The sequence below is a fragment of the Elephas maximus genome, chromosome 1 (genome assembly GCF_024166365.1).
Source record: "Elephas maximus indicus isolate mEleMax1 chromosome 1, mEleMax1 primary haplotype, whole genome shotgun sequence".
NCBI lineage: Eukaryota > Metazoa > Chordata > Mammalia > Proboscidea > Elephantidae > Elephas > Elephas maximus.
This window is the reverse complement of record NC_064819.1, coordinates 223,839,177-223,863,288: the sequence shown is the minus strand read 5'-3', so window position 1 is coordinate 223,863,288 and position 24,112 is coordinate 223,839,177. Positions and strand designations below refer to the sequence as shown.

Sequence of the window (24,112 nt, the reverse complement as noted above, 5' to 3'; positions counted from 1 at the left end):
CTGATTTGCAAGCTTTGGGTTTGAAGTTGTAGCTGTAATGAGAACCTGAACCAAGGCTGCTTAAAGGGAATGGAGAGGAAAGAAATCACAGAGGTATTAAGGGGATCACATCAATAGAGTGTTGAGTGCATCAGTTATCCTTATTAAAGCAGTGGGTGGTAACAGAGAGAAGAAATAGAGGCTAAGTAAGTTTATAGCTTCGGTGGGTAGTTCCATTTTATCATTGATTCTCCTAAATCAATTTCTCATCCAATGGTGGCGCAGTGGTTAAGAGCTATGGCTGATAGCCAAAAGGTTGGCAGTTCAAATCCACTAGCCACTCCTCGGAAACCTTACGGGGCAGTTCTACTCTGTCCTATAGGGTCACTATGACTTGACAGCAATGGGTTTGGTTTTTTGGTTTATATTCCCTTTGGAAATGTTGAGTTTGAAAGGGCCTGTGGGATAGATGTGTGTGACCAGCGAGGTGAGTCTGGAGCTTATATATATACCAGTGTTTAAAGAAGGAATGAATGGAAAAGCAAACTACAAGAGAGAGAGCTTGAATGACTAGAGAGATGGGAGGAGAACAGCGAGATTAAAGGGCAAGTGTTTCAAAAGAGGGATGGTCAGTGGTATCGAATGCTGCTGAGTGGTCAAGTAAGGGGAGGGCTGAAAAGTAATCATTCCATTTCGTGCAAAAGAAGACACTGATGACTACGGTAAGAGAAATTTCAGTGGCGTCAGAGGCGAGAAGTCCAAGTGTGGATTTAGAAGTGGAATGGAAGTGAGAAAGTGGAAAAACATTCACTGTCAGCTACTCTTTGCAGAAGTCGGATTACAATGTAAAAGGGAGAAAAGAAAGAAATGATTAAGGGGGGTGTGCAGGTGTATTCATTCACTTCGTGAGGACCCGTTGCATTGTACACATGTGATTTGTGGGATTTTCTAATATGTGATATCTTTCAAAAAAAATTAAGAAAAGAAAGAGTGTGTGTAGGTGTTTTCAGATGGAAAATACTTTATGTGATGAGGAGAAAATCAATAGAGAGGGGAAGGGAGAAAATATTAATGGACCAAGGTCTTTGTAAAAGCAAATGGATGGGACTCTGGGAGTAGGTAGCAGGGTTATCCTGAAGCAAGGAAGCTGGCAGGTATGATGAGATATGGGTGAGTCTGGATATAGACAGACTTTTGGAAATTTGAGAAGTTGCAGGAATAGCTCCTTGATGGCTTTGATGGTGGGTGTGTGTCCGTGTATGTGGATGTGTGCCTACAGGTCGCTCTGGAAAGTTAGGGTGGAGTGAATCATGGTTGAGGTTTTCCAGGTGTGTGAAGCAAAGGTTAAAAGGGGCAAGGAGAAGAAAGATGTTGGTGAGAGGGGGTTTAAGTAAGTTTAGACATAACTAGATATCCACATGGGGTGGATCAATTCAGTGACAACAGGCTGTGGAAGGCTAAAGTGGAATAGATGTGAGGTCAATAGATATGAGATGATCGAGGCTTTGAGAATACCAAGGAAATCCACTCAAGAGGGTGACAGGGTTGGGAGTGAAGACGAACACATTTTTCCATGTTCCAGTGTCATCAATAAATGTTGAGGACTTATCTAGAAACCTCAGTAATGACGACGGCAAAAAATGAATAGATAGTGTCTTAGCCACTCACATTATTATTTTATTAAATTCTCAAAACAACCCAGTATTGTACAGATGAGGAAACTGATACACAGGCTGTATGTGACTTGCTCGAATTATATAGCTACTTGGGAGGAGAATTTCAAGGAGAATCTTAGGTGTTCGGATTCCCAGTGGGAGCTCATTCCACTCTAGCACCCTGCTTCTGCCCCCTCACAAACCCCAAAACACCAGGCCCCTTCCTGCCATTACATGAGTTTCTCAGACAATTCTTCACACTAAGGGCCTTCCCTTTCCTCTTTAATATTTTGTGTTTGGGGCTTTTTTTTCATACTTCTTACCAAAACACTATTTTCAATAAACCTCAAGTATTTCAAATTAGTATAATTACCTTCAAGAGCACAACTGCAAAATGAGTGATCTTTATGGTAGCAATTTCTGGATTATAAATATTACTTCCAATTCAATTACTGTTGAGATACAGAGAGGTAACCATATAAACAACTGAAAACAAATGAATTATATGACAATACAGTAGATTTTATCAGTACTATAAAAAATGTAACATTCCATATAACACAAGAGATAAGAATAACTGAAAAGCACGATTTTTCATCATACACTTTGATGATTTCTTTTACTCCCCGGAGTTGAATAGAAGGAAACCTTTTTTTTGTTTCTGTCTTTCTTAGAGTAGTTTTAACTTCCCCCAATACGTTTTCCCTTACCTAGTATTAAAATAAGTAAATTAATTTCTGTGAATAATGATGAAGTGTAAAGACTGACTAACTGAAAAATGATTTTCTATAGATTTAATTTTGTTTAAATCAAGAACTTTTTAAAAGTACTTTTAAAAATTATTCAAACCTTTGATCAATACATTAAACAATATCTTAGGAAATACATAATTAGGATCTTCTTTTTTGCTATTGGAGTCCCTGGGTGCTGCAAATGGTTAATGCCCTTGACTGCTAGCCAAAAGGTTAGCAGTTCAAGTCCACCCAGAGTCTCCTCAGAAGAAAGGCCTGGAGATCTGCTTTCAAAAAATTAGCCACTTAAAACCCTATGGATAAATAGAAAATATCCCCTGAAATCTTCTAACACCACCAGTAATTTAGCTTACCTAGTAAAAAATGTCTGCCTTGAGCATTAGCCTCTTTTCAGAACTATCTATATGTGATCAAATTGGCAATAGAACTTGAAAGACTAGATAGGAACCTTGGGGGGCAGTGAGTTTATGTTAATGTGGGAGGAACACCTCAGCAAAGGAGGGTGAGAATGGCCGCACAACTCAAAGAGCGTGATCAATGTCACTGAACTGTACAGGTAGGAACGGTTGAATCGGTGTATGCTTTGATGTGTATATTCTCAACAACAACAACAAAATTAAATTAAAAAAAAAATTGCAAATAATAAATAAAACCCTGTGGAGTACAGTTCTACTCTGACACACATGGGATTGCCGTAAGTCGGAATCGACTCAGTGGCGACTGGTTTCAGTTGTACGCTATGCCACCTAATCAGTCCTTAAATATAAGGGTACCATTTAAATCCTCTGTATTTCTGTTTCTCAAAATAGAAAATAATGAATGTTGGCAACACAAAATATTGGAAAAACTGTTGGTTGTTATTCTATACTAAATTCTAAAGCAATCATAATATGTTTTTTGATATGGTGATTAATCTTTCATTCTTCTTCTCACAAGAATTTACCAATTGTCCAAGTTTGCAGCCCCCAGTGAAAGATGCTGATTTTAATCTTTTCTCTACCTGACAAATACTAGCCAGGCACGTTAGTGTAGACTCCACCTTCCTTTTGAATGTAGCGCTGTGCTTTGCACTCACAGGACATTGCTTATTACCAAGCCTTATCTGCTGAGAGGTTGCAGACCGAGGCAGCGAGGATTCACCCCAGCGCACAGTCATCCCGGGAGCTCTGTGAGCCAGGACTGGAGCCCCACACTACGGCTAACCTGGATGATTTGCAGCGGTCTTGGGAAACCTTAAAGAATGTGGTAAGTCCTTACAACGTGGACTTTTTGAGCCCACCCCCATCAGTTACCTTAGTTGTTCTCTTAGGAAATCCATGCATAGAGTTTACACATTCAGCCCTCGGCTGAATATCCTCTGTTGGGCCACAGATGTAAAGCAGTGAGGAAACACATGTTGTAATCTGGAAGATAAGGGGCTGGGAAACATTTGCCAATATCCCTTTTCTTGTCTAGATCAGTGAAAAGCAGCGTACACTCTATGAAGCTTTGGAACGCCAACAAAAATACCAGGATTCCCTTCAGTCCATCTCCACAAAAATGGAGGCCATTGAGATGAAGCTAAATGAGTGTCTAGAACCTGGCAAGAGTCCCGAAAGCCAGATGGCTGAACATCAGGTAAAAATAGCTATGAGTTCAGTTTCCTGCATGATTAAATAGGTGTATTCTTGTGACGGGTTGCCCTGCCAGGCATGTGTTTCAGAGATCAAGCTGACTTTTTTTTTTTTTTTAATATATCAGCTCTTACAGAATAAGCAAGATTCCAAATGGTGGTTGTTTCAGCCTCTGCTCTGGGAGAGAGCTAAGAGAAAAAGACAGAAATTCAGTCTTGACTCTAATTAAAGATAGCTACATGCATTGATGTTGCTGTTTAACTTTTATTACACAAAGCATATTTCCTGATCGTTGCCAAATTATTTTGATTTTGTTATAAGACTAAAATGTAGCTCAAAGCTACCTTCTCTGGGTATCATTTTAAGAAACTTAGCCAGTGTGCGCTGGTACCTCACCAGTATTACGTAAGAGATGAAGTCTCAGACTTCAGTGGGCAAAGAAGCAGTTAAAGAATAGGAGGCTGTACATGTGGGGTCGCCGTGAGTCGGAACTGACTCAACCACAACTAACAACATCTTATAATCTTGCAGTTTGTCCTGACTTGAATTATTTTAAAAGGGTTATGGAAACGGTGCAAAGCTTCAACTTTTTACTCTCATGAGAAACAAACCTAACTCAGAAGGATAATGTAAAAAATGCATGAGTTTAAAATGAATACTAAGACATGTGCATGTGTTAAAATCTGGCTAATGCTTTAACAGTGTTCTCAGTGTGCTATTATCTCACAGTCATATTTAAATGGTGTAATTAGGTCTAAGGGTACTGACGCATGAGTTCACCCAAATATTCAGTTACCATGATGTGGGGGCTATACTGCTTGCCCCCGACCCCAACCCAGAAACATAAAGCAAGCCTGCACAAGGCACTGGAAAAGAAAGATATATATTTTATATTTTTTAAATAAATTTTGATAAAGAAGTTTTAAGATGGCAGAAAATTGTACAGAAAATACAGAGTTCCCATATACTCCTCCCCACCCTTGCACACGTTTCTCCTATAATTAACATCTTGCATTTGGTGATACATTTGTTACAATTAATAAGAAGTATTGGTACATTATTATATAACCAAAACCCATAATTTACAGTAGAGCTCACTCTTAGTGTGGAACAGCCCTATGGGTTTTGACAAATGCATAACGACATGTATCCACCCTTACAGTATCGTGTAGAATAGTTTCACTGCCCTTAAAGCAGAGATGATTTTAGATGCAAATTATGAGATAGGAAAGCATGATGTGATAAGTGTCTACAAAATACAAGGAAAATATCAGCTTTAAGAATGATACTCTATAGTTTGTCTTTCCTCTAATTTGCATCTTGGTAATTTTGAAACCCAGGATAACATCCCCATTTCATATGCTGTAGTCTGGAAACCCTGGTGGTATGGTGGTAAAGAGCTACAGCTGGTAACCAGAAAGGTGGCAGTTTGAATCCACCAGGTGCTCCTTGGAAACCCTCCGGGCAGTCCTACTCTGACGTATAGGATTCCTGTGAGTTGGAGTTGACGCGACAGCAATGGGTAGTCTGGGATGAAATTGCATTCTTTTGCAATATCAGGCCCCTTAGTATAGCAAAGGAGCCCTGGTGGCATAGTGGTTAAGAGTTTAGCTACTAACCAAAAAGTCAGCAGTTCAAATCCACCAGCCACTCCTTGGGAACCCTAGAAGGCAGTTCTACTCTGTTCTGTAGGGTCACTGTGAGTCGAAATCAACTCTACAGCAACGAGCTTAGTTTTTTGGGTTAGTATACGAACATTTTATCTAGAGGCAGCAGATTGAGAAATAGTGGTTTCAAGTCTGTGACACTCTTGTAACTTCTTAAGATAGAGATCAAATGTACATCATCTATTTTTAAGTCTTGCTTTAGTACAGCTCCCTCCTTTAGTTCTTTGTGCTGTCCCAAAGTCACCCATCATCAGCCTGGCTTGGGAAGGGGGCTGCCGTGACACTCTGAAATTAGATTAAGCTTTGCTTACCTGGAGTCTGTGGTGGTGAGAACGGTTAATGCGCTCAGCTGCTAAAGAAAATGTTAGAGGTTTGAGTCTACCCGGAGGCTTTCTACCTCAACAGAAAGGCTTGGCTATCTAGCCACTGAAAACCCGGTGGAGCACAGTCCTACTCTGACACATACAGGGTTGCCAGGAGTCAGAATCTGCTCGACGACAACTGGTTTGGCTCTTTTTAGTTTTGTTTACCTGAACCAAACTGGTCATGGGCAAAGTCAGAGACTTGGGTGACTATGACAATGCTGACTTCCTCTGAGCTCCACCCATTTTTTTCCTACACCACTGTGCGCCCAGACCTCTTCCTCCCTAGAGAGCCTCAGGAACTCACAGTCCTCTTCAAAGACTGCAGTTTTCTAATTGTTCAGGATTGTTCTCATCCCATCTGGCTAGTTGTCCCTATCGCCCCAGCATGCATCTGGGGCTACCCTGCAGTCTGTCTGTCTGGCTTCCCCCTTGCACCTGTGATTCACTTCTGGAGCAGCGGGAGAACTTCCCACAGTTGATACAGCTCCTCAGGCCAGCTTTGGTGGGGCTGTCCCTAAAGGGGCCATGTCCTACAAGCATCCAAAAGAAACACAGTATAAATTACCTCCAGGCTGGACTGGAGTGACTCTGAGTCACACACTCAGGCTATCAGGAGCCAGTGTTCCAGGAGAGGGCCTGTGTCGTCTGACTCTCTGCCTTCAGCCACCTCCTCCTCTGTTCAAGGGTCATCATCCTTGTGGCTTAGGTGGCTGTCCACAGCTCCCAATGACCCTTCACTGGGCCCCACAGGATTTAGGAACTTCAGGAAAAAAGTTCCGGTGGCTGGCCCTGACACACAGAGTTCCTAACTCAAAAAGGCAAACCAGCTCCCAACCATGACCCTGTCTCTTAATCATTAGGATGAAAATCAATACACTGAATGTAGGACAAAATTATGATTTTGTTCAAGGGGTGTAATGGTGAAAATTCAAAGTTGCCAGTTAATCCTAAGTAGTACAAATTAGAAATGCATCTATGACTTTTCTTGTAATTGAGGCCAAACATGGGACCCCTTTTTCTCCCTGTCTGAGTGGGGTGTGGAAATGCTGAGCCCCCCTTACACAGAGGAGGTATATCTCATTCAGCGATGCGGACCCATCATCAAGGCTTCACAATTATGTCAACACTATAATGAGAGGGAGAAAAGTGATGGATAATTCAATAATAAATCATGTATATAATTCAAGATCATTTGCCTTATCTTCAAAAAGCTACCATTTTCCTGTGACCCACTTTTGCTAATTTCTGCTGAAAATGCCGAAGTCCCAAAAAGATCTGGGGCAGAGCTGTTCACGTGAAAAGCTGAATGGTATTGCAGATACCTAAATTTGTTCTTAGCTTTGGGAATGGTACTGTAAAAAAATCCCAAGCACTATTATAGGGTTACTATTTCTAAATCTTAACTGAGTGAGGGCGAGGAAGTCCAGTATGCTTTTTATATTTCCTAAAAATCAGTAGAGACACTTGGATTGTCATGTATTTTCCCAATACTCTTTTAAAAGTATTAATGTTTTTTTTAAAGAGCTAACCAAATTCATACATTTGTTTTTCCCTGCAAACACTTGTCTAAATTTACTGAACTTGGGTGAGATGCTGGGCCTTTTCTGGTGCCCTTTCTAATTTGTATTCTAGATCTAATTTTTAAGACTTTCATGGAGCCCATAAGCTAACTTGTCAGTGTGGTTCTGAGTGTTAAGTACTCTGGGATCGAGACCTTCATTATTTTGAACGACTAATGGAGGAAACCGTGGTGGCGTAGTGGTGAAGTGCTATAGCTGCTAACCAAAAGGTTGGCAGTTCATATCCAGCAAGCACTCCTTGGAAACCATATGGGGGAGTTCTACCCTGTCCTGTAGGGTTGCTATGAGTCGAAATTGACTCAACAGCAATGGGTTTTAATGCTTTAGAAGGCGCTCTGGTGGTGCAGTGGCTAAAGCGCTTGGCTGCTAACTGGAATGTCGGCACTTTGAACCCACCAGCCATTCAGCGGGAGAAAGATGTGGCAGTCTGCTTGCATAAAGATTTGGGAACCCTACAGGGCAGTTCTACTCTGTCCTGTAGGGGCTCTATGAGTCAGAATCGACTCGATGGCAACACTTGGTGCTTTGGGGGTATTTGTTGACTTTGCCACACTAAGCTCAGTAGTAGATAGTAGGTGGAGCTCTGAGGTTTTGTTTTTTATTTTTTATATATATAACAAGTCAAATTAAATAGAGTTTGGAAAGAAGTGTGTTGATTTAGATATTCTGAGCATCACAGTAACATTATTTACCTTTGGTGCTGAACCAAACATGAGCTGTACGTTTTGCCCTTGTTTTTAAACAGTGAGTTATTTTAGAGACAGGGTATGTCATTAAACCACATACATGTTGTACATGCGCCCTTTTCAAAAGCACAACTCAGAAACCCAAAGACGTGGCATTTCTTCTCCTCTCATTACTTTTGATTCAGATATTGTGGGGAGGTCTGGGTCACCAGCTCTTGTACTCAGGCTCTTGTACTGGGGACGTAAAGACATGTTTAACTGTTGCATCTTTTTGTTTGTTTGTTTTATTTACGTGAAATTCACAGAACATAAAATCAACCATTTTAAAATAAACAATTCATTGGCATTTAGTACATTCCACAGTGTTGTGTGGGAACCCCGGTGGCGTAGTGGGTAAGAGTAGGGCTGTAGCCACCACCTCTATCTTGCTCCAAAGCGTTCTCATCACCCCAGAAGAAAACCTCATACCCATTAAACTTGACTGCTGGATCGTAAAGTTAAATAAAATAGCATCGCTCCAAAAACATGCACCCTTCTTTCAGAGTAAACAGAAGCACCAGGAGAGAGGTCTGCCTCTAACAGGATCAAAACTAACAGTTCTAGAATTCCTAATTCCTTCCTTACTTAATGCTGAACATTCAGAGAGCTATTTTAGAACATTCTGAGTTTGAAATAGATGTTGGTAACCTCACTAGACACCTGGTTAAATGAAGAGGCTTTTTTTTTTCCAGTTGTTCCATAATAATTCAGATATAAGTTTTGTCTATCCTAAATTTGAATTAATTCCATTTTTCTAGATGCCTTGAACACCTACTATGTGCACTGCTCTGTGCTGTGAGAAATATTTAGTGAGAGAGAGACTTAGAATTTATTTTGGTTGAGATAGACAAGCCTTTAAGTTAATACCCACCCAGAACCCAGTGCCATCGAGTCGATTCCAACTCATAGCGACCCTATAGGATGGAGTAGAACTGCCCCATAGAGTTTCCAAGGAGCGCCTGGCAGATTCGAACTGCTGACCCTTTGATTAGCAGCTGTAGCACTTAAGCACTACGCCACCAGGATTTCCTTTCAGTTAATATATGAGGTAAAAGCCTGCTTTAGCGGTGGCGTGATTACTAATATATTGTCCAGAAAACAGAAATGTGATTGCGGATGGAAGTGGTAGAAAGTGGATAAAAGGAGGTTTAGCAAGGTCCTTAGGAAGACAAATGGTTTGAAGATTTGGATTGACAACAGGAGTATGTAGGAGGCTTTATAAATGGAAAAGCCTGAGGAAGAGTACGGAGGAGAGACTGAGAGTGAGCATGGTATGAAACCAGGAGGGGGCGCTGCTTGCTCTTGCAGAAGGATCAGTGCAAAAAAGACAGCGAGGTCAGGCTCGCTTGTCCTGGAGAAGTCTTTAAAACAAACCAATTGTGGGGATTTCATACTATGGCAATCAAGTACCATAAGTGTGATTGTTAATAGCAGAAAACAAGTTAGTGGACAAAAAGCATTTTGGATATATAGTCTACGAATAAATAGCATCAATCTATAAATTCAATGCAATCTCATTTAAAAATCCCAGCAAGTTTTGTGGTAGAGATGGACAAGCTAACTCTAAAATATATTGCAAATGTAAGAAAGATATATACTGAAAATGCAAAAGTCAAGAATAGCCAAGACAACCTTTAAGAAGATGGATAAAGTTGAAGAATGTACCCTCTCAGATAGCAAGTACGACTTCAGTTACCTTAAGTTAGTGTGCTATTGGCACAGTCATGTCGGTCAATGGAACAAAATTAGAGGTCAGAATCACTCCCATATACACTGACCTATGTCAAAGATTATACCACAAAACGATGGGTGAAAAACGGTCCTTTCAATAAATGGTCCTGGGTCAACTGGATATCCATACAAAAAAAAAAAAAATTGTTTTTGACCCTTACCTTACACTAGACACAAAAATTAAGTTTAGTTGAATTGTAGATCTAAATGTGAAGATAAAAGACAAAAACTTTTGAAACAGTGCTTTTCAAACCAATTATTTAAAAACTTTCTAATCCATCACAGACTTATACTTTAGTGAAATAGAATAAAATGCTGCCTGGATATTAGGACAATGTAAGATTCCTGTAAAAGTTTCTTAACACTTACTGTTAATATCTTTATCTCATCACAAACTGGTAAGACACATTTAACTGACTGGCACCAGCCCATGGACCACACTTTGAATGGCATCTTTCCAGAAGATATTCATGACTTTGAGGTAGACAAAGGTTTCTTAAATAGGACACAAAAAGCCCTGTCTATAAAGAAAAATACAGTGGATGACAATAAAGTTAACAACTTCTGTTTATCAAAAGCCACTATTAAAAGGGAATCATTGTTTTACTAACAGAAAAGCCACGCCACAAAGTAGGAGAAGGTAACTGCAATACACACAACCGACAGAGGACTCCAATCCAGAATATATAAAGAACTCCCACACATCAGTAGGAAGAGGAGGGACACCAATAGAAAATGGGGAAGGCATTTTAGCAGACAGTCACAAAAGAGGATATCCAGATGGCCGTCAAGCATATGATAAAGTGTTCCATCTCATTAGACATCAGGGAAATGCAAGTTGAATCTACCCTGAGATGCCGTATGAACCCACTACCTACCTACCTGTTGCCGTCAAGTTGATTGCAACTAATAGCTCCACTTGTAACCTCTGCACATTTTAGATTATATATAGTATTATCAATGCAATCATTTTTTAAAAAATAAATTGGACACGACACTTGATGTTAGAGAAATAGAAGCTTTTGTTTTAAATATTTATCAAGAGCATACTCTGAGGAAGCACTAAGTTTACAGGGAAGCCTACAATCCTAAAGAAGAAACAGGAATTATGGAATAAAGGCACATTTGAAACTATGAAATATTGGCAAATGTAAAGCCTCTGTTACTTTACTTGAATTTGTGGCTGCCTCTCCCGTGGTAGTGCCTGTTTTTCTAACATGCCATTAAGTTCCTAAATAGAATTTTTTTTCCTAAGAAGATCCTAGCTCAAGGAAAGGTCATAAAATACAAAAAATTACAAATAAAAACTCGTACAACTGTGATAGATGTTTAACAGGAAACCAGAGTACAACTAAGAGATGAGTAGGAATTTAGATTGGGTTCTCGGTCAAGGCCTACCTGATAAGTGACAATTAACCTAAGATTCGAAAGATGAAGAGAATGATTAAATGAGTGGGAACAAGAGTAGTCCAGCTTGCGGGAACAGCATGTACAAAGGCCCTGAGGCCAGAAAGAGCTAAGGCCCTGGAGTAACTGAAGAATCCAGGATTGTAGCGGCAAGAAGAGGTGAGACCGTATACATATATGGTAAGGAGTTTGGATTTTATTTTATAGATAGTAAGATGCTATTGACTATTTTAATGCAGGGGAGCGACATGATCGGATTTGCATTTTTAAAGGGTCACTCTAGTTGCTTTATGAAAAGAAGATTGAGGCGACAACAATGAAAGCAGGTAGATCTCTCAGTAGGCCATTATAGCAATCCAGATAAGAGATGATTGACTTTGACTTAGGGTAGAGTGGAAACCCTGGTGGCATAGTGGTTAAATGCTATGGCTGCTAACCAAGAGGTTGGCAGTTTGAATCCGCCAGGCACTCCTTGGAAACTCTATGGGGGCAGTTCTACTCTGTCCTATAGCGTCACTATGAGTCGGAATCGACTAGATGGCAGTGGGTTTTTTTTGGTTTAGGGTAGGGTAGTGGCAGTGAATATATGCAGATACATAAGGTATATTTTGGAGGTAAAAACAGGAATAGGTGATGGATTGGATGTGGAGAGTGAAGGACAGGGAGGGGTCAAGAATGACTCCTAGGTCTTCAGCTGGAGCAATTAGGAAAAGATGGTGCCTTATACTGAGATGGGAAAGACATGGGAGGAAGGCTTTATACTTAGTAAGTTGGAGATGCCCATGAAATATGTAAGGTGAATATATATATATGCCTGAAATTTAGAATATGTCTGGGTTAAGGATATACCTTTGCAAGTTTTCAGCATTAGGAAGCAGTTAAAGCTTGGGAATGAAGTATATTTGTGGTTAAAGACCTAGGAATCCACTTCCATTAAGATTACAGCCCAGAAAACCCTATGGGGCAGTTCTACTTTGTTACATGGTGTCTCCATGAGTTAAAAATTGACATGATGGCACCTAACAACAACAATAAAGACACTAAGGCAGACTAGGAAGAAATGACCTGTGGTCTACCTCTGAAAATCAGCCAATAAAAACCATACAGATCACGATGGTCTGATCCACAAACAGCCATAGGAATGGTGCAAAACCGGTCGGTGTTTCATTCTGTTGTGCATGGGGTCACCATGAGCCAGGGGCCGACTGGACAACAACTAACAACAACAGAGAAAGAGGATCCAGCAAAGGAGATAAATAAGAAGTGTCAAAGATTTCTCTCGTATACTGTGGGTCGTATACTAAAATGCAGTACTTCTTTCAGACTTGGAGAAATTTGGAGTGGGAAAAGTCATGTCGAGGAAGAAAGTGATGAATTTTATTTTCAACATAGATTTATAGACTCTTAGACATAATTAAGCATACCCTCTCGTATCACAGATAAACCTATTGGAACCCAGAACCATTAACTTATTCAAGCTCAGCGAAGTGAGTGACAGAAATTGTTTTAAAATCAGAAATGTTCTGCCATCCAGACTGGGACTTTCATTTTGAAACAGGCTAGTAGGTCCCCTATTTGCTGATTCAGTGGCTTCCAGCTGAAATGTCTTCCACTGATCTTAATCAGTGAGACTCAGCTAAGTGATACAATATCTAGTCAAAAAAATAAATACACGAGTGTGATTCCACAGTTTTTCCTACAGGCATTGATGGATGAGATTCTCATGCTTCAAGATGAAATCAACGTGCTCCAGTCATCTCTCGCAGAGGAGCTGGTGTCCGAGTCACCCGAGTCCGACCCCGCAGAGCAGCTGGCCCTGCAGTCCACGCTCACTGTCTTGGCCGAGCGAATGTCTACCATCAAGATGAAAGCTTCAGGGAAACGACAGCTTCTGGAGGTAACAGTAACTCTGAGGGTGCCCCTCATTTCTGAATTAACTATCAAAGTTGTGTTAGCAAGCATGTGGGTTTCTTATGTGATCTACGTTTTTATTGTATCCCACTCGTAAGATGCTGGTGCTGTGTTCCAAGAATGGTCTTATATAGAGAGCACTGAGTTGGTGTGTAACCATGAATATGTCCTTTTACTCCTTTCATTTCAGGCATGATGTATTGAGAATGTGGAAAGCAAATACTTGGTAGATATGAGCCTTGTGGGATAATTGTGGAAGGTTTGCACAATGGTTTGCTATGTTTAAATAAGAGTATTCTAAGAATAATTCCTGCTATTACTAAATCTATGAAAAATAAACCTTACTTAGTCAGATAGTCAATTCAGACATATTGACTTGTACAAATACTGTTATAATTCTGATTCTTATGCTACTTAATTGAAATATTATTTGATATAGACACAAGTTTTGGAAACGATAACATGTGTTAAAAATTATCTGTTTTCTTTTTTGATTATTGTTCTCCTACAATTCTTGGCCATAAGCATATATAATGTCATATTCTAACTCATATAGACTGGAAGCTCCATGAAGGCCCTTATAGTGTCTGTCTCATTTTATCTCCAGGTCCTAGCACATAATCGGTTATCAATACAGTTTTTATTATATGGACCGAATAATATTTTATTTAGCCTCCAATTACACCATATTTCAATTAGCCATGGCCCTAGTGTTAGGTATATGGGCTATTTCTAGTTTTACTTATTCTAAGATTAGTAAAGTTATATATTTCTTGTTTTAGATAAATTTAAAATCAATGTGTCTGCCTTATTAATATCCTATATAAATGACTTAGTAAAATATTTCATTTAAATAATAAGTATCATTATTATTATTAATAATTTTTTTTTTTTAATATTTAGAGTTTGTTATCCTGAGACCTGACTTTTTCATTCATTGATATTGACCCCATTCACTCTGTGGAAAACCTGTGAGGTTTCAACATGAAGTGTTTGACCTTGATTTTTTTTTTTTAATATGAATTTTTGACATGATTGAAAAAAACTAGCGATCTTACCTGAAAATTTAGATTTCTGCCTTCACTCAAAATGCAGTAACACTGCGCTACCTCTTCCCACTAGGCATCAGTTGCCTTAAACTGCATGGTGGCTGCCCTTTTAGGTAGATCCTGTAGTCCCCACCACTCGCTTTCATTCCCAGACTTTGAGATCAAGTGTCTATTGCCATTTGCCAACTGCCTTACGCCATTGTTTTGTTCTCATCCTTGTCCGTTATCATCATTTATGTTATCTGCTTGGTACTGTAGGCAAATTATTTTGGGATCTTTGCTCAGCTTTAGGTGTATGTTAGGATCATCAGGAAAGCTTTTCAAAAACACTAATCTCAAACCCCCTCCCCACCCCCCAAAAATTCTGATATATTACCCTGGAATGTGACCTCGGCATAGGTATTTTTTTAGTTTCACAGAGGATTCTGATGTGTAGCCAAGATACAGAACCACTGCTCGGTGGTGGTGACAGTTGAGTTCTAATGGTTTTGCCTTGGGTTGATCAGTGTTACATTTTACTTAATCCATTAGGAAAAGCTAAATGACCAACTGGAGGAACAGAGGCAGGAACAAGCCCTGCAGAGGTACCGCTGCGAAGCCGACGAGCTGAACCACTGGCTCCTGAACACTAAGGCCACGCTGGACATTGCGCTGGGCACGCCCAAGGAGCCCATGGACATGGAAGCTCAGCTGGTAGACTGCCAGGTACAAAAAAAGGTCTTGAAGGCAAATCCCAACGTCACAAAGTGCACTTTTAACTGCAGAAAACCTGGTAAAAAGGCTTGGTATGGATATATGATTTTCTATAACCCATGTACTTTTTACATTTAGAGAGTAAAAACGTAATGCATTATAAAAGCTTAAATGAAATTCAGACTTGGACTTAGTCTTTTGAAGAATTTTACCAATACTATCCATTCTTTAGAAAATCTTTAGCTTCCTAAAAGATATTTTAAAAGTCTATAGGTCCACCACAAAGGATAAAGAAGGACACTATATAATGATAAAAGGGACAATTGATCAGGAAGACATAACCATATTAAATATTTACGCACCCAATGACAGGGCTGCAAGATATATAAATCAAATTTTAACAGAACTGAAAAGCGAGATAGATACCTCCACAATTATAGTAGGAGACTTCAACACACCCCTTTCGGAGAAGGACAGGACATCCAGTAAGAAGCTCAACAGAGACACGGAAGATCTAATTACAACAATCAACCAACTTGACCTCATTGACTTATACAGAACTCTCCACCCAACTGCTGCAAAATATACTTTTTTTTCTAGCGCACATGGAACATTCTCTAGAATAGACCACATATTAGGTCATAAAACAAACCTTTGCAGAGTCCAAAACATCGAAATATTACAAAGCATCTTCTCAGACCACAAGGCAATAAAACTAGAGATCAATAACAGAAGAACGAGGGAAAAGAAATCAAATACTTGGAAAATGAACAATACCCTCCTGAAAAAAGACTGGGTTATAGAAGACATCAAGGAGGGAATAAGGAAATTCATAGACAGCAACGAGAATGAAAATACTTCCTATCAAAACCTCTGGGACACAGCAAAAGCAGTGCTCAGAGGTCAATTTATATCAATAAATGCACACATACAAAAAGAAGAAAGAGCCAAAATCAGAGAACTGTCCCTACAACTTGAACAAATAGAAAGTGAGCAACAAAAGAATCCATCAGGCACCAGAAGAAAACAAATAATAAAAATTAGAGCTGAACTAAATGAATTAGAGAACAGAAAAACAATTGAAAGAATTAACAAAGCCAAAAGCTGGTTCTTTGAAAAAATTAACAAAATTGATAAACCATTGGCTAGACTGACTAAAGAAATACAGGAAAGAAAACAAATAACCCGAATAAGAAATGAGAAGGACCACATCACAACAGAACCAAATGAAATTAAAAGAATCATTTCAGATTATTATGAAAAATTGTACTCTAACAAATTTGAAAACCTAGAAGAAATGGATGAATTCCTTGAAAAACACTACCTACCTAAACTAACACATTCAGAAGCAGAACAACTAAATAGACCCATAACAAAAAAAGAGATTGAAACGGTAATCAAAAAACTCCCAACAAAAAAAAGTCCTGGCCCGGACGGCTTCACTGCAGAGTTCTACCAAATTTTCAGAGAAGAGTTAACACCACTACTACTAAAGGTATTCCAAAGCATAGAAAATGACGGAATACTACCCAACTCATTCTATGAAGCCACCATCTCCCTGATACCAAAACCAGGTAAAGACATTACAAAAAAAGAAAATTATAGACCTATATCCCTCATGAACATTGATGCAAAAATCCTCAACAAAATTCTAGCCAATAGAATCCAACAACACATCAAAAAAATAATTCACCCTGATCAAGTGGGATTTATACCAGGTATGCAAGGCTGGTTTAATATCAGAAAAACCATTAATGTAATCCATCACATAAATAAAACAAAAGACAAAAACCACATGATCTTATCAATTGATGCAGAAAAGGCATTTGACAAAGTCCAACACCCATTTATGATAAAAACTCTTACCAAAATAGGAATTGAAGGAAAATTCCTCAACATAATAAAGGGCATCTATGCAAAGCCAACAGCCAATATCACTCTAAATGGAGAGAACCTGAAAGCATTTCCCTTGAGAACGGGAACCAGACAAGGATGCCCTTTATCACCGCTCTTATTCAACATCGTGTTGGAAGTCTTAGCCAGGGCAATCAGGCTAGACAAAGAAATAAAAGGTATCCGGATTGGCAAGGAAGAAGTAAAGTTATCACTATTTGCAGATGACATGATTATATACACAGAAAACCCTAAGGAATCCTCCAGAAAACTACTGAAACTAATAGAAGAGTTTGGCAGAGTCTCAGGTTATAAAATAAACATACAAAAATCACTTGGATTCCTCTACATCAACAAAAAGAACACCGAAGAGGAAATAACCAAATCAATACCATTCACGGTAGCCCCCAAGAAGATAAGATACTTAGGAATAAATCTTACCAAGGATGTAAAAGACCTATACAAAGAAAACTACAAAGCTCTACTACAAGAAATTCAAAAGGACATACTTAAGTGGAAAAACATACCTTGCTCATGGATAGGAAGACTTAACATAGTAAAAATGTCTATTCTACCAAAAGCCATCTATACATTTAACGCACTTCCGATCCAAATTCCAATGTCATATTTTAAGGGGATAGAGAAACAAATCACCAATTTCATATGGAAGGGAAAAAAGCCCCGGATAAGCAAAGCACTACTGAAAAAGAAGAAGAAAGTGGGAGGCCTCACCTTACCTGACTTCAGAACCTATTATACAGCCACAGTAGTCAAAACAGCCTGGTATTGGTACAACAACAGACACATAGACCAATGGAACAGAATTGAGAACCCAGACATAGATCCATCCACGTATGAGCAGCTGATATTTGACAAAGGACCAGTGTCAATTAACTGGGGAAAAGACAGCCTTTTTAACAAATGGTGCTGGCATAACTGGATATCCATTTGCAAAAAAATGAAACAGGACCCATACCTCACACCATGCACAAAAACTAACTCCAAGTGGATCAAAGACCTAAACATAAAGACTAAAACGATAAAGATCATGGAAGAAAAAATTGGGACAACCCTAGGAGCCCTAATACAAGGTATAAACAGAATACAAAACATTACCAAAAATGATGAAGAGAAACCCGATAATTGGGAGCTCCTAAAAATCAAACACCTATGCTCATCTAAAGACTTCACCAAAAGAGTAAAAAGACCACCTACAGATTGGGAAAGAATTTTCAGCTATGACATCTCCGACCAGCGCCTGATCTCTAAAATCTACATGATTCTGTCAAAACTCAACCACAAAAAGACAAACAACCCAATCAAGAAGTGGGCAAAGGATATGAACACACATTTCTCTAAAGAAGATATTCAGGCAGCCAACAGATACATGAGAAAATGCTCTCGATCATTAGCCATTAGAGAAATGCAAATTAAAACTACGATGAGATTCCATCTCACACCAGCAAGGCTGGCATTAATCCAAAAAACACAAAATAATAAATGTTGGAGAGGCTGCGGAGAGATTGGAACTCTCATACACTGCTGGTGGGAATGTAAAATGGTACAACCACTTTGGAAATCTATCTGGCGTTATCTTAAACAGTTAGAAATAGAACTACCATACAACCCAGAAATCCCACTCCTCGGAATATACCCTAGAGATACAAGAGCCTTCATACAAACAGATATATGCACACCCATGTTTATTGCAGCTCTGTTTACAATAGCAAAAAGTTGGAAGCAACCAAGGTGTCCATCAACGGATGAATGGGTAAATAAATTGTGGTATATTCACACAATGGAATACTACGCATCGATAAAGAACAGTGACGAATCTCTGAAACATTTCATAACATGGAGGAACCTGGAAGGCATTATGCTGAGCGAAATGAGTCAGAGGCAAAAGGACAAATACTGTATAAGACCACTATTATAAGATCTTGAGAAATAGTAAACCTGAGAAGAACACATACTTTTGTGGTTACGAGGGGGGGAGGGAGGGAGGGTGGGAGAGGGTTTTTTTATTGATTAATCAGTAGATAAGAACTGCTTTAGGTGAAGGGAAAGACAACACTCAATACATGGAAGGTCAGCTCAATTGGACTGGACCAAAAGCAAAGAAGTTTCCGGGATAAAATGAATGCTTCAAAGCTCAGCGGAGCAAGCGCGGGGGTCTGGGGAACATGGTTTGCGGGGACTTCTAAGTCAATTGGCAAAATAATTCTATTATGAAATCATTCTGCATCCCACTTTGAAATGTGGCGTCTGGGGTCTTAAATGCTAACAAGCAGCCATCTAAGATGCAGCAATTGGTCTCAACCCACCTGGAGCAAAGGAAAATGAAGAACACCAAGCCCACATGACAACTAAGAGCCCAAGAGACAGAAAGGGCCACATGAACCAGAGACCTACATCATCCTGAGACCAGAAGAACTAGTTGGTGCCCGGCCACAATCGATGACTGCCCTGACAGGGAGCTCAGCAGAGGACCCCTGAGGGAGCAGGAGAGCAGTGGGATGCAGACCCCAAATTCTCATAAGAAGACCAAACTTAATGGTCTGACTGAGACTGGAGGAATCCCGGCGGTCATGCTCTCCAGACCTTCTGTTGACACAGGACAGGAACCATCCCTGAAGACAACTCATCAGACATGAAAGGGACTGGTCAGCGGGTGGGAGAGAGACGCTGATGAAGAGTGAGCTAATTATATCAGGTGTACACTTGAGATTGTGTTGGCAACTCTTGTCTGGAGGGGGGATGGGAGGATAGAGAGAGAGGGAAGCCGGCAAAATTGTCAAGAAAGGAGAGACTGAAAGGGCTGACTCAAGACGGGGAGAGTAAGTGGGAGTAGGGAGTGAGATGTATGTAAACTTATATGTGACAGACTGATTGGATTTGTAAACGTTCACTTGAAGCTTAATAAAAGTTATTATAAAAAAAAAAAAAAAAAAAAAAAAAAAGTCTATAGGTACCAAAACCCTTAAGGTATTTTATTTAGTGGCTAAATAAAGAATGCAAACTGAATGAGAAGAGTTAGTGGTAGCAAGTCAGACAGTAGATAAATACAACTGGAATTTTCCATAGGTGCTCTGTTGCAATTTTGGTTCTAATCCTGATAAACTATTCAGAAAACTTCGAAACACTGTCAGTTATAGGCAGACAGGTAGACTGTACATGGGAAGATTGTCCATTGGAGCAGAACTTATGTGAGGGTTAACGTTGCATTAAGGCCTTTATTCTAATATTATTTTCTTACCTTTTTATTATGTAAATTTTCAAACACACATAGAAGCATAGAGAATAGATCATGAAGCCTCATGAATCAATTATCAAACTTCAGCAATTATCAACAAATTAATTTACACACATCGGTGAGATACCCCTTATCAGTTCTTTTGTTTAATTTAGCTAACAAGTCTCTAGAAAACTCTACCTAATCTGCAAGGTTAGCATCATTACTCATGACTTCATATTTCTCTCATTTACAATCAGAGGAAATAAGCAAAAAGAATTAGCGAACGCTACCTTTTCTTGTTACGTTATTATGTAATATGTGATTTTGGTCATTGCTTATTTATGATTTGAGATTCATTACATTGATCATTATAATTTAGAGTTTTAAATGCTCCAGGAGCTGTGTCTATGTGGGTTTAAACCGTGATTATTAACGGCCTTGATGGTACAGAATAATTTGAGCACCACGTGCAAGAGTTCTCTATTCTTTATGTTGTCTTTTTCAATGTTGCTTTTCTAAAAAGAGACATCTATTTTTAGTATTCCCTTCTAACACTTGAAATTACCAAAAGCACTAGCATTTCAAAATTACTCTTTATTATGACTCCCACCTCTCCCTTTTAAAAAAAAAAAAAGATATCTCTATTATAATAATAATGCATAAAGTCCCCAATTCAGAAAATATCTTTCAGAACTTTAAAAAAGTATTAAAATGGCAATTTGACCATAGTTTAAGAAACTAGAAGCATATGAAATTACACAAATGAACAACAGTTCCTAAGTCAATTAAAACCAAGTATTTAAACAAACTGTATGATAATTATGAAGTTCCAGGGTGGTACAGACAACACTCTCAGTTGCTCATTAAAAGGTCAAGTCTACCTAGAGGCACCTTGAAAGAAAGACCTGGAGATATACTTCTGAAAATCCAGCCATTGAAAACCCTATGGAGCACAGTTTTACTCTGATAGACATGGGCCCTCCATGAGTTGGAGTCAACTGGATGGCAACTGGTTTATGATAATGATAATTGTGGGCATTACAGAGAAGCAGAATCACATTATGACTTATTGAGCCCTGGTCATTTTGCCTTCATGGGCCCCTACCTCCTTAAAAAAATATTAAAAATTATATTTTAAAACTGCTTTGGTATAAAGACAAATATAATCCAGGGTGGATTCATTCTTATATTTTTTTCTTCTGATTTTAAAAGAAATTATAATTAAAACATCTGTATGGGTCCCTAAAAATATCCTGGGTTCTAGGTACTGTGCCTGCAATGCCTAATGGAGAAGTCAGCCCTGCACAGGATTATATGAATTTCTCCAAAATAATTCTCAGGAAATCATCCTTTAAGCCTCATTTCATTAAAAAATTTTACTCTTCCAATTTGTTCTAGTTTTTTGGTGCAAAGCTGTGTAATTCCAAATTTGTACAGAAAAACAAGATATCTTAAACAAATATCTTGATTGAATATGAATTAGAAAGTACATTTCAAAGAGTTCAGAGTTAAGGACTAAAAAAATAGAACAATTTCTGTAGAAAAATATACTCTTAGTCTGTTTTGTTTTTAATCTTACTTTGGAGGAAGGGAAGCTATTTTGCATCTTCTCTGGATTATATCTTCTATTTTAGAGGAAAACTCTGTAGCACTAGAAAGCTGTCACAGAAAATGAAAGCAAATTTTCTAGGAAAAGTAGAACATATTAAAAAAAAAAAAAAGGAATTAAGAACAGCAACCTGGAAAAAAAAAATTAACCCAAAGAAGCAGTATCTTGAAAGGGAAGACCTTCTTAAATTTAACAAGGAAAGGATTGATCATGTGTGATCTCTTTATTATTATTAGACACGTAAGTGTCATAATCCAACACGAAAATAATGAGATAGCTCTAAACCCAGGGTCTTTTCTCCTGATCTGTTGTCTGTATACATGCTTTCCATGTGTTTTTCCAATGTGTTTTTCATTAAGTGATATCTAATCCTAAAAGAGAGAAAAATTAGGAAGCTCAAAGAATTTTTTTTTAATCTGTGTGCTTCAAGATTGTAGAAAAACTAGGAAAAATCTGTTCATCTGCAAAAGACGAGGAAAGTGTTATACTTCCCTGTGGGAACCGTCCTTGCAGAAGCTGGCAGGGTGTATGAATTTCATCATTGCTTTTTTGCTCCAGAACATGCTGGTGGAAATAGAGCAGAAGGTGGTGGCCTTATCAGAACTGTCGGTCCACAATGAAAACCTACTCCTGGAGGGCAAGGCACACACAAAGGACGAGGCTGAGCAGCTGGCAGTTAAGCTGAGAACATTGAAGGGGAGCCTGCTGGAGCTACAGAGAGCCCTGTATGACAAGCGGCTCAACATCCAGGTAAGGGCCCTGGGCCCCTGACAGCAACACTATTTACTGACACACTGTTTGCGTGCTTTTGAATGTGTGAGACATAGAGGAAAAGGTTGGACAGTGATACATACTTAGATATGTACCCCACTTATACAAAAGTTTGAGCATGCGATTTCAATTTACACTCTGACTTTGGCAAGAATTTTCAAATAGGTTTTAGAAGGACCCTTGAGTCTTAGACCTGAAGACTGCAGTGTGGTAAAAGAAAAGAAAAAGAAAACAATCACCCAAATCTAGCAAATAGACTAATTTCTTTAAAAAATTAAACACAGGTAATGGATTGAGAAAAGTAACCTATGACACTTTCACATTTTGCTTTTATTTCTCTTACATTCTACTTTTAGAGATAATCTCAGGCTGTTTTATTAAGTGCACATAATTTTATAATCGTCACATATCTCAGGGAAATCAAACCTTGCCACTATCATGCAGTGACTTTAGCATTCCCTAACAATGACTTCATCTTATATCACTACAGGTTTTTGGGTATACAAAAAATAAATAAATTTTTTTTTTTTTTTTTTGGTATACCTTGTAACTTTTCCTTGATTTCAGGCTTTCTGTGTCCTCACTCTAGATTTGTCTTCTATAAAGAACATTTAGCTATATCTTGTCAGTTTTTAAATTTTATCTAATCAGAAAATCTCTCATTTTTAAGTGTCAAATTTAGTCCGTTTAAATTTATTGTGATTTTCCTATTTTGACTTCTGTTAATTTTTGCTTTTCTATTTTTCTCTCTCCATTTTAACCTTTGTTTTTAAGCCCTGGTGGTACAGTGAGTAAGGGCTTGGTAGCTAATGAAAAGGTCAGCAGTTCAAATCTACCAGCCGCTTCTTAGAAATCATATGGGACAGTTCTGCTCTGTTCTGTAGGGTTACTGAGTGTTGGAATTGACTTGATGACAGTGAATTTGGTTTTTTGGTGTGTTTTTTTTTTTCTGTTTTTTATTGTTGTTGTTTATTTGTTCAGTTTTCCCTCTACTTTTTGCCACGCAGATCAGATTTCTTCCCACAGGGCTTATATACTATTATTGCTCAATATTTTAATTTTGTCCTTTTAAAATCCCCACATATTAGATAGCACTATACTGTACAAAAAAATCAACCAAGTATTTACTGAGAAGCTGCTATGTGCCAGTGATTGTTCTATGTAAAACAGTGAAGGGGCTTGAACAACAACATATAGATATTTAAAACAATTCTTGTGTTCAAAGGATTATAGCTGGGGAAGACAGATAATAAATAAAAGTTAAAAGCAAATTATATACTAAGTTAAAGGTGATAGAAGCCATGGAGGAAAACAACAGAGGACAGGTGAACAGGGAAAGGCAGGGGTGGAAGAATTTGTCATTTTTAAAAGGCTGCCCAGGAAGGCCTCTTCTGTGTTACATTTGAAGGCTTGAACCATGCAGGCATGAGGGGAGAGCGTTCCAGGCAAAGACGAAAACAAGTACAGAGGCACCAAG

General features: G+C 38.7%; 1 protein-coding gene across 16 annotated transcripts in view; it reads left to right on the top strand.

Moving 5' to 3' along the window:
- SYNE1 (spectrin repeat containing nuclear envelope protein 1) overlaps positions 1-24,112 on the top strand; it is a 558,323-nt gene that overhangs the window by 363,269 nt on the left and 170,942 nt on the right. For 13 of the 16 annotated variants that reach the window (XM_049903961.1, XM_049903971.1, XM_049903893.1 and 10 more), the window contains 5 exons: positions 3,464-3,631; positions 3,842-4,003; positions 13,165-13,371; positions 14,966-15,139; positions 22,423-22,614. In XM_049903961.1, coding sequence (XP_049759918.1) covers positions 3,464-3,631; positions 3,842-4,003; positions 13,165-13,371; positions 14,966-15,139; positions 22,423-22,614 — 903 coding nt within the window. The remainder of the gene's footprint in view (positions 1-3,463; positions 3,632-3,841; positions 4,004-13,164; positions 13,372-14,965; positions 15,140-22,422; positions 22,615-24,112) is intronic. The other 3 variants (XM_049903910.1, XM_049903883.1, XM_049903875.1) reach the window with 1 other exon arrangement.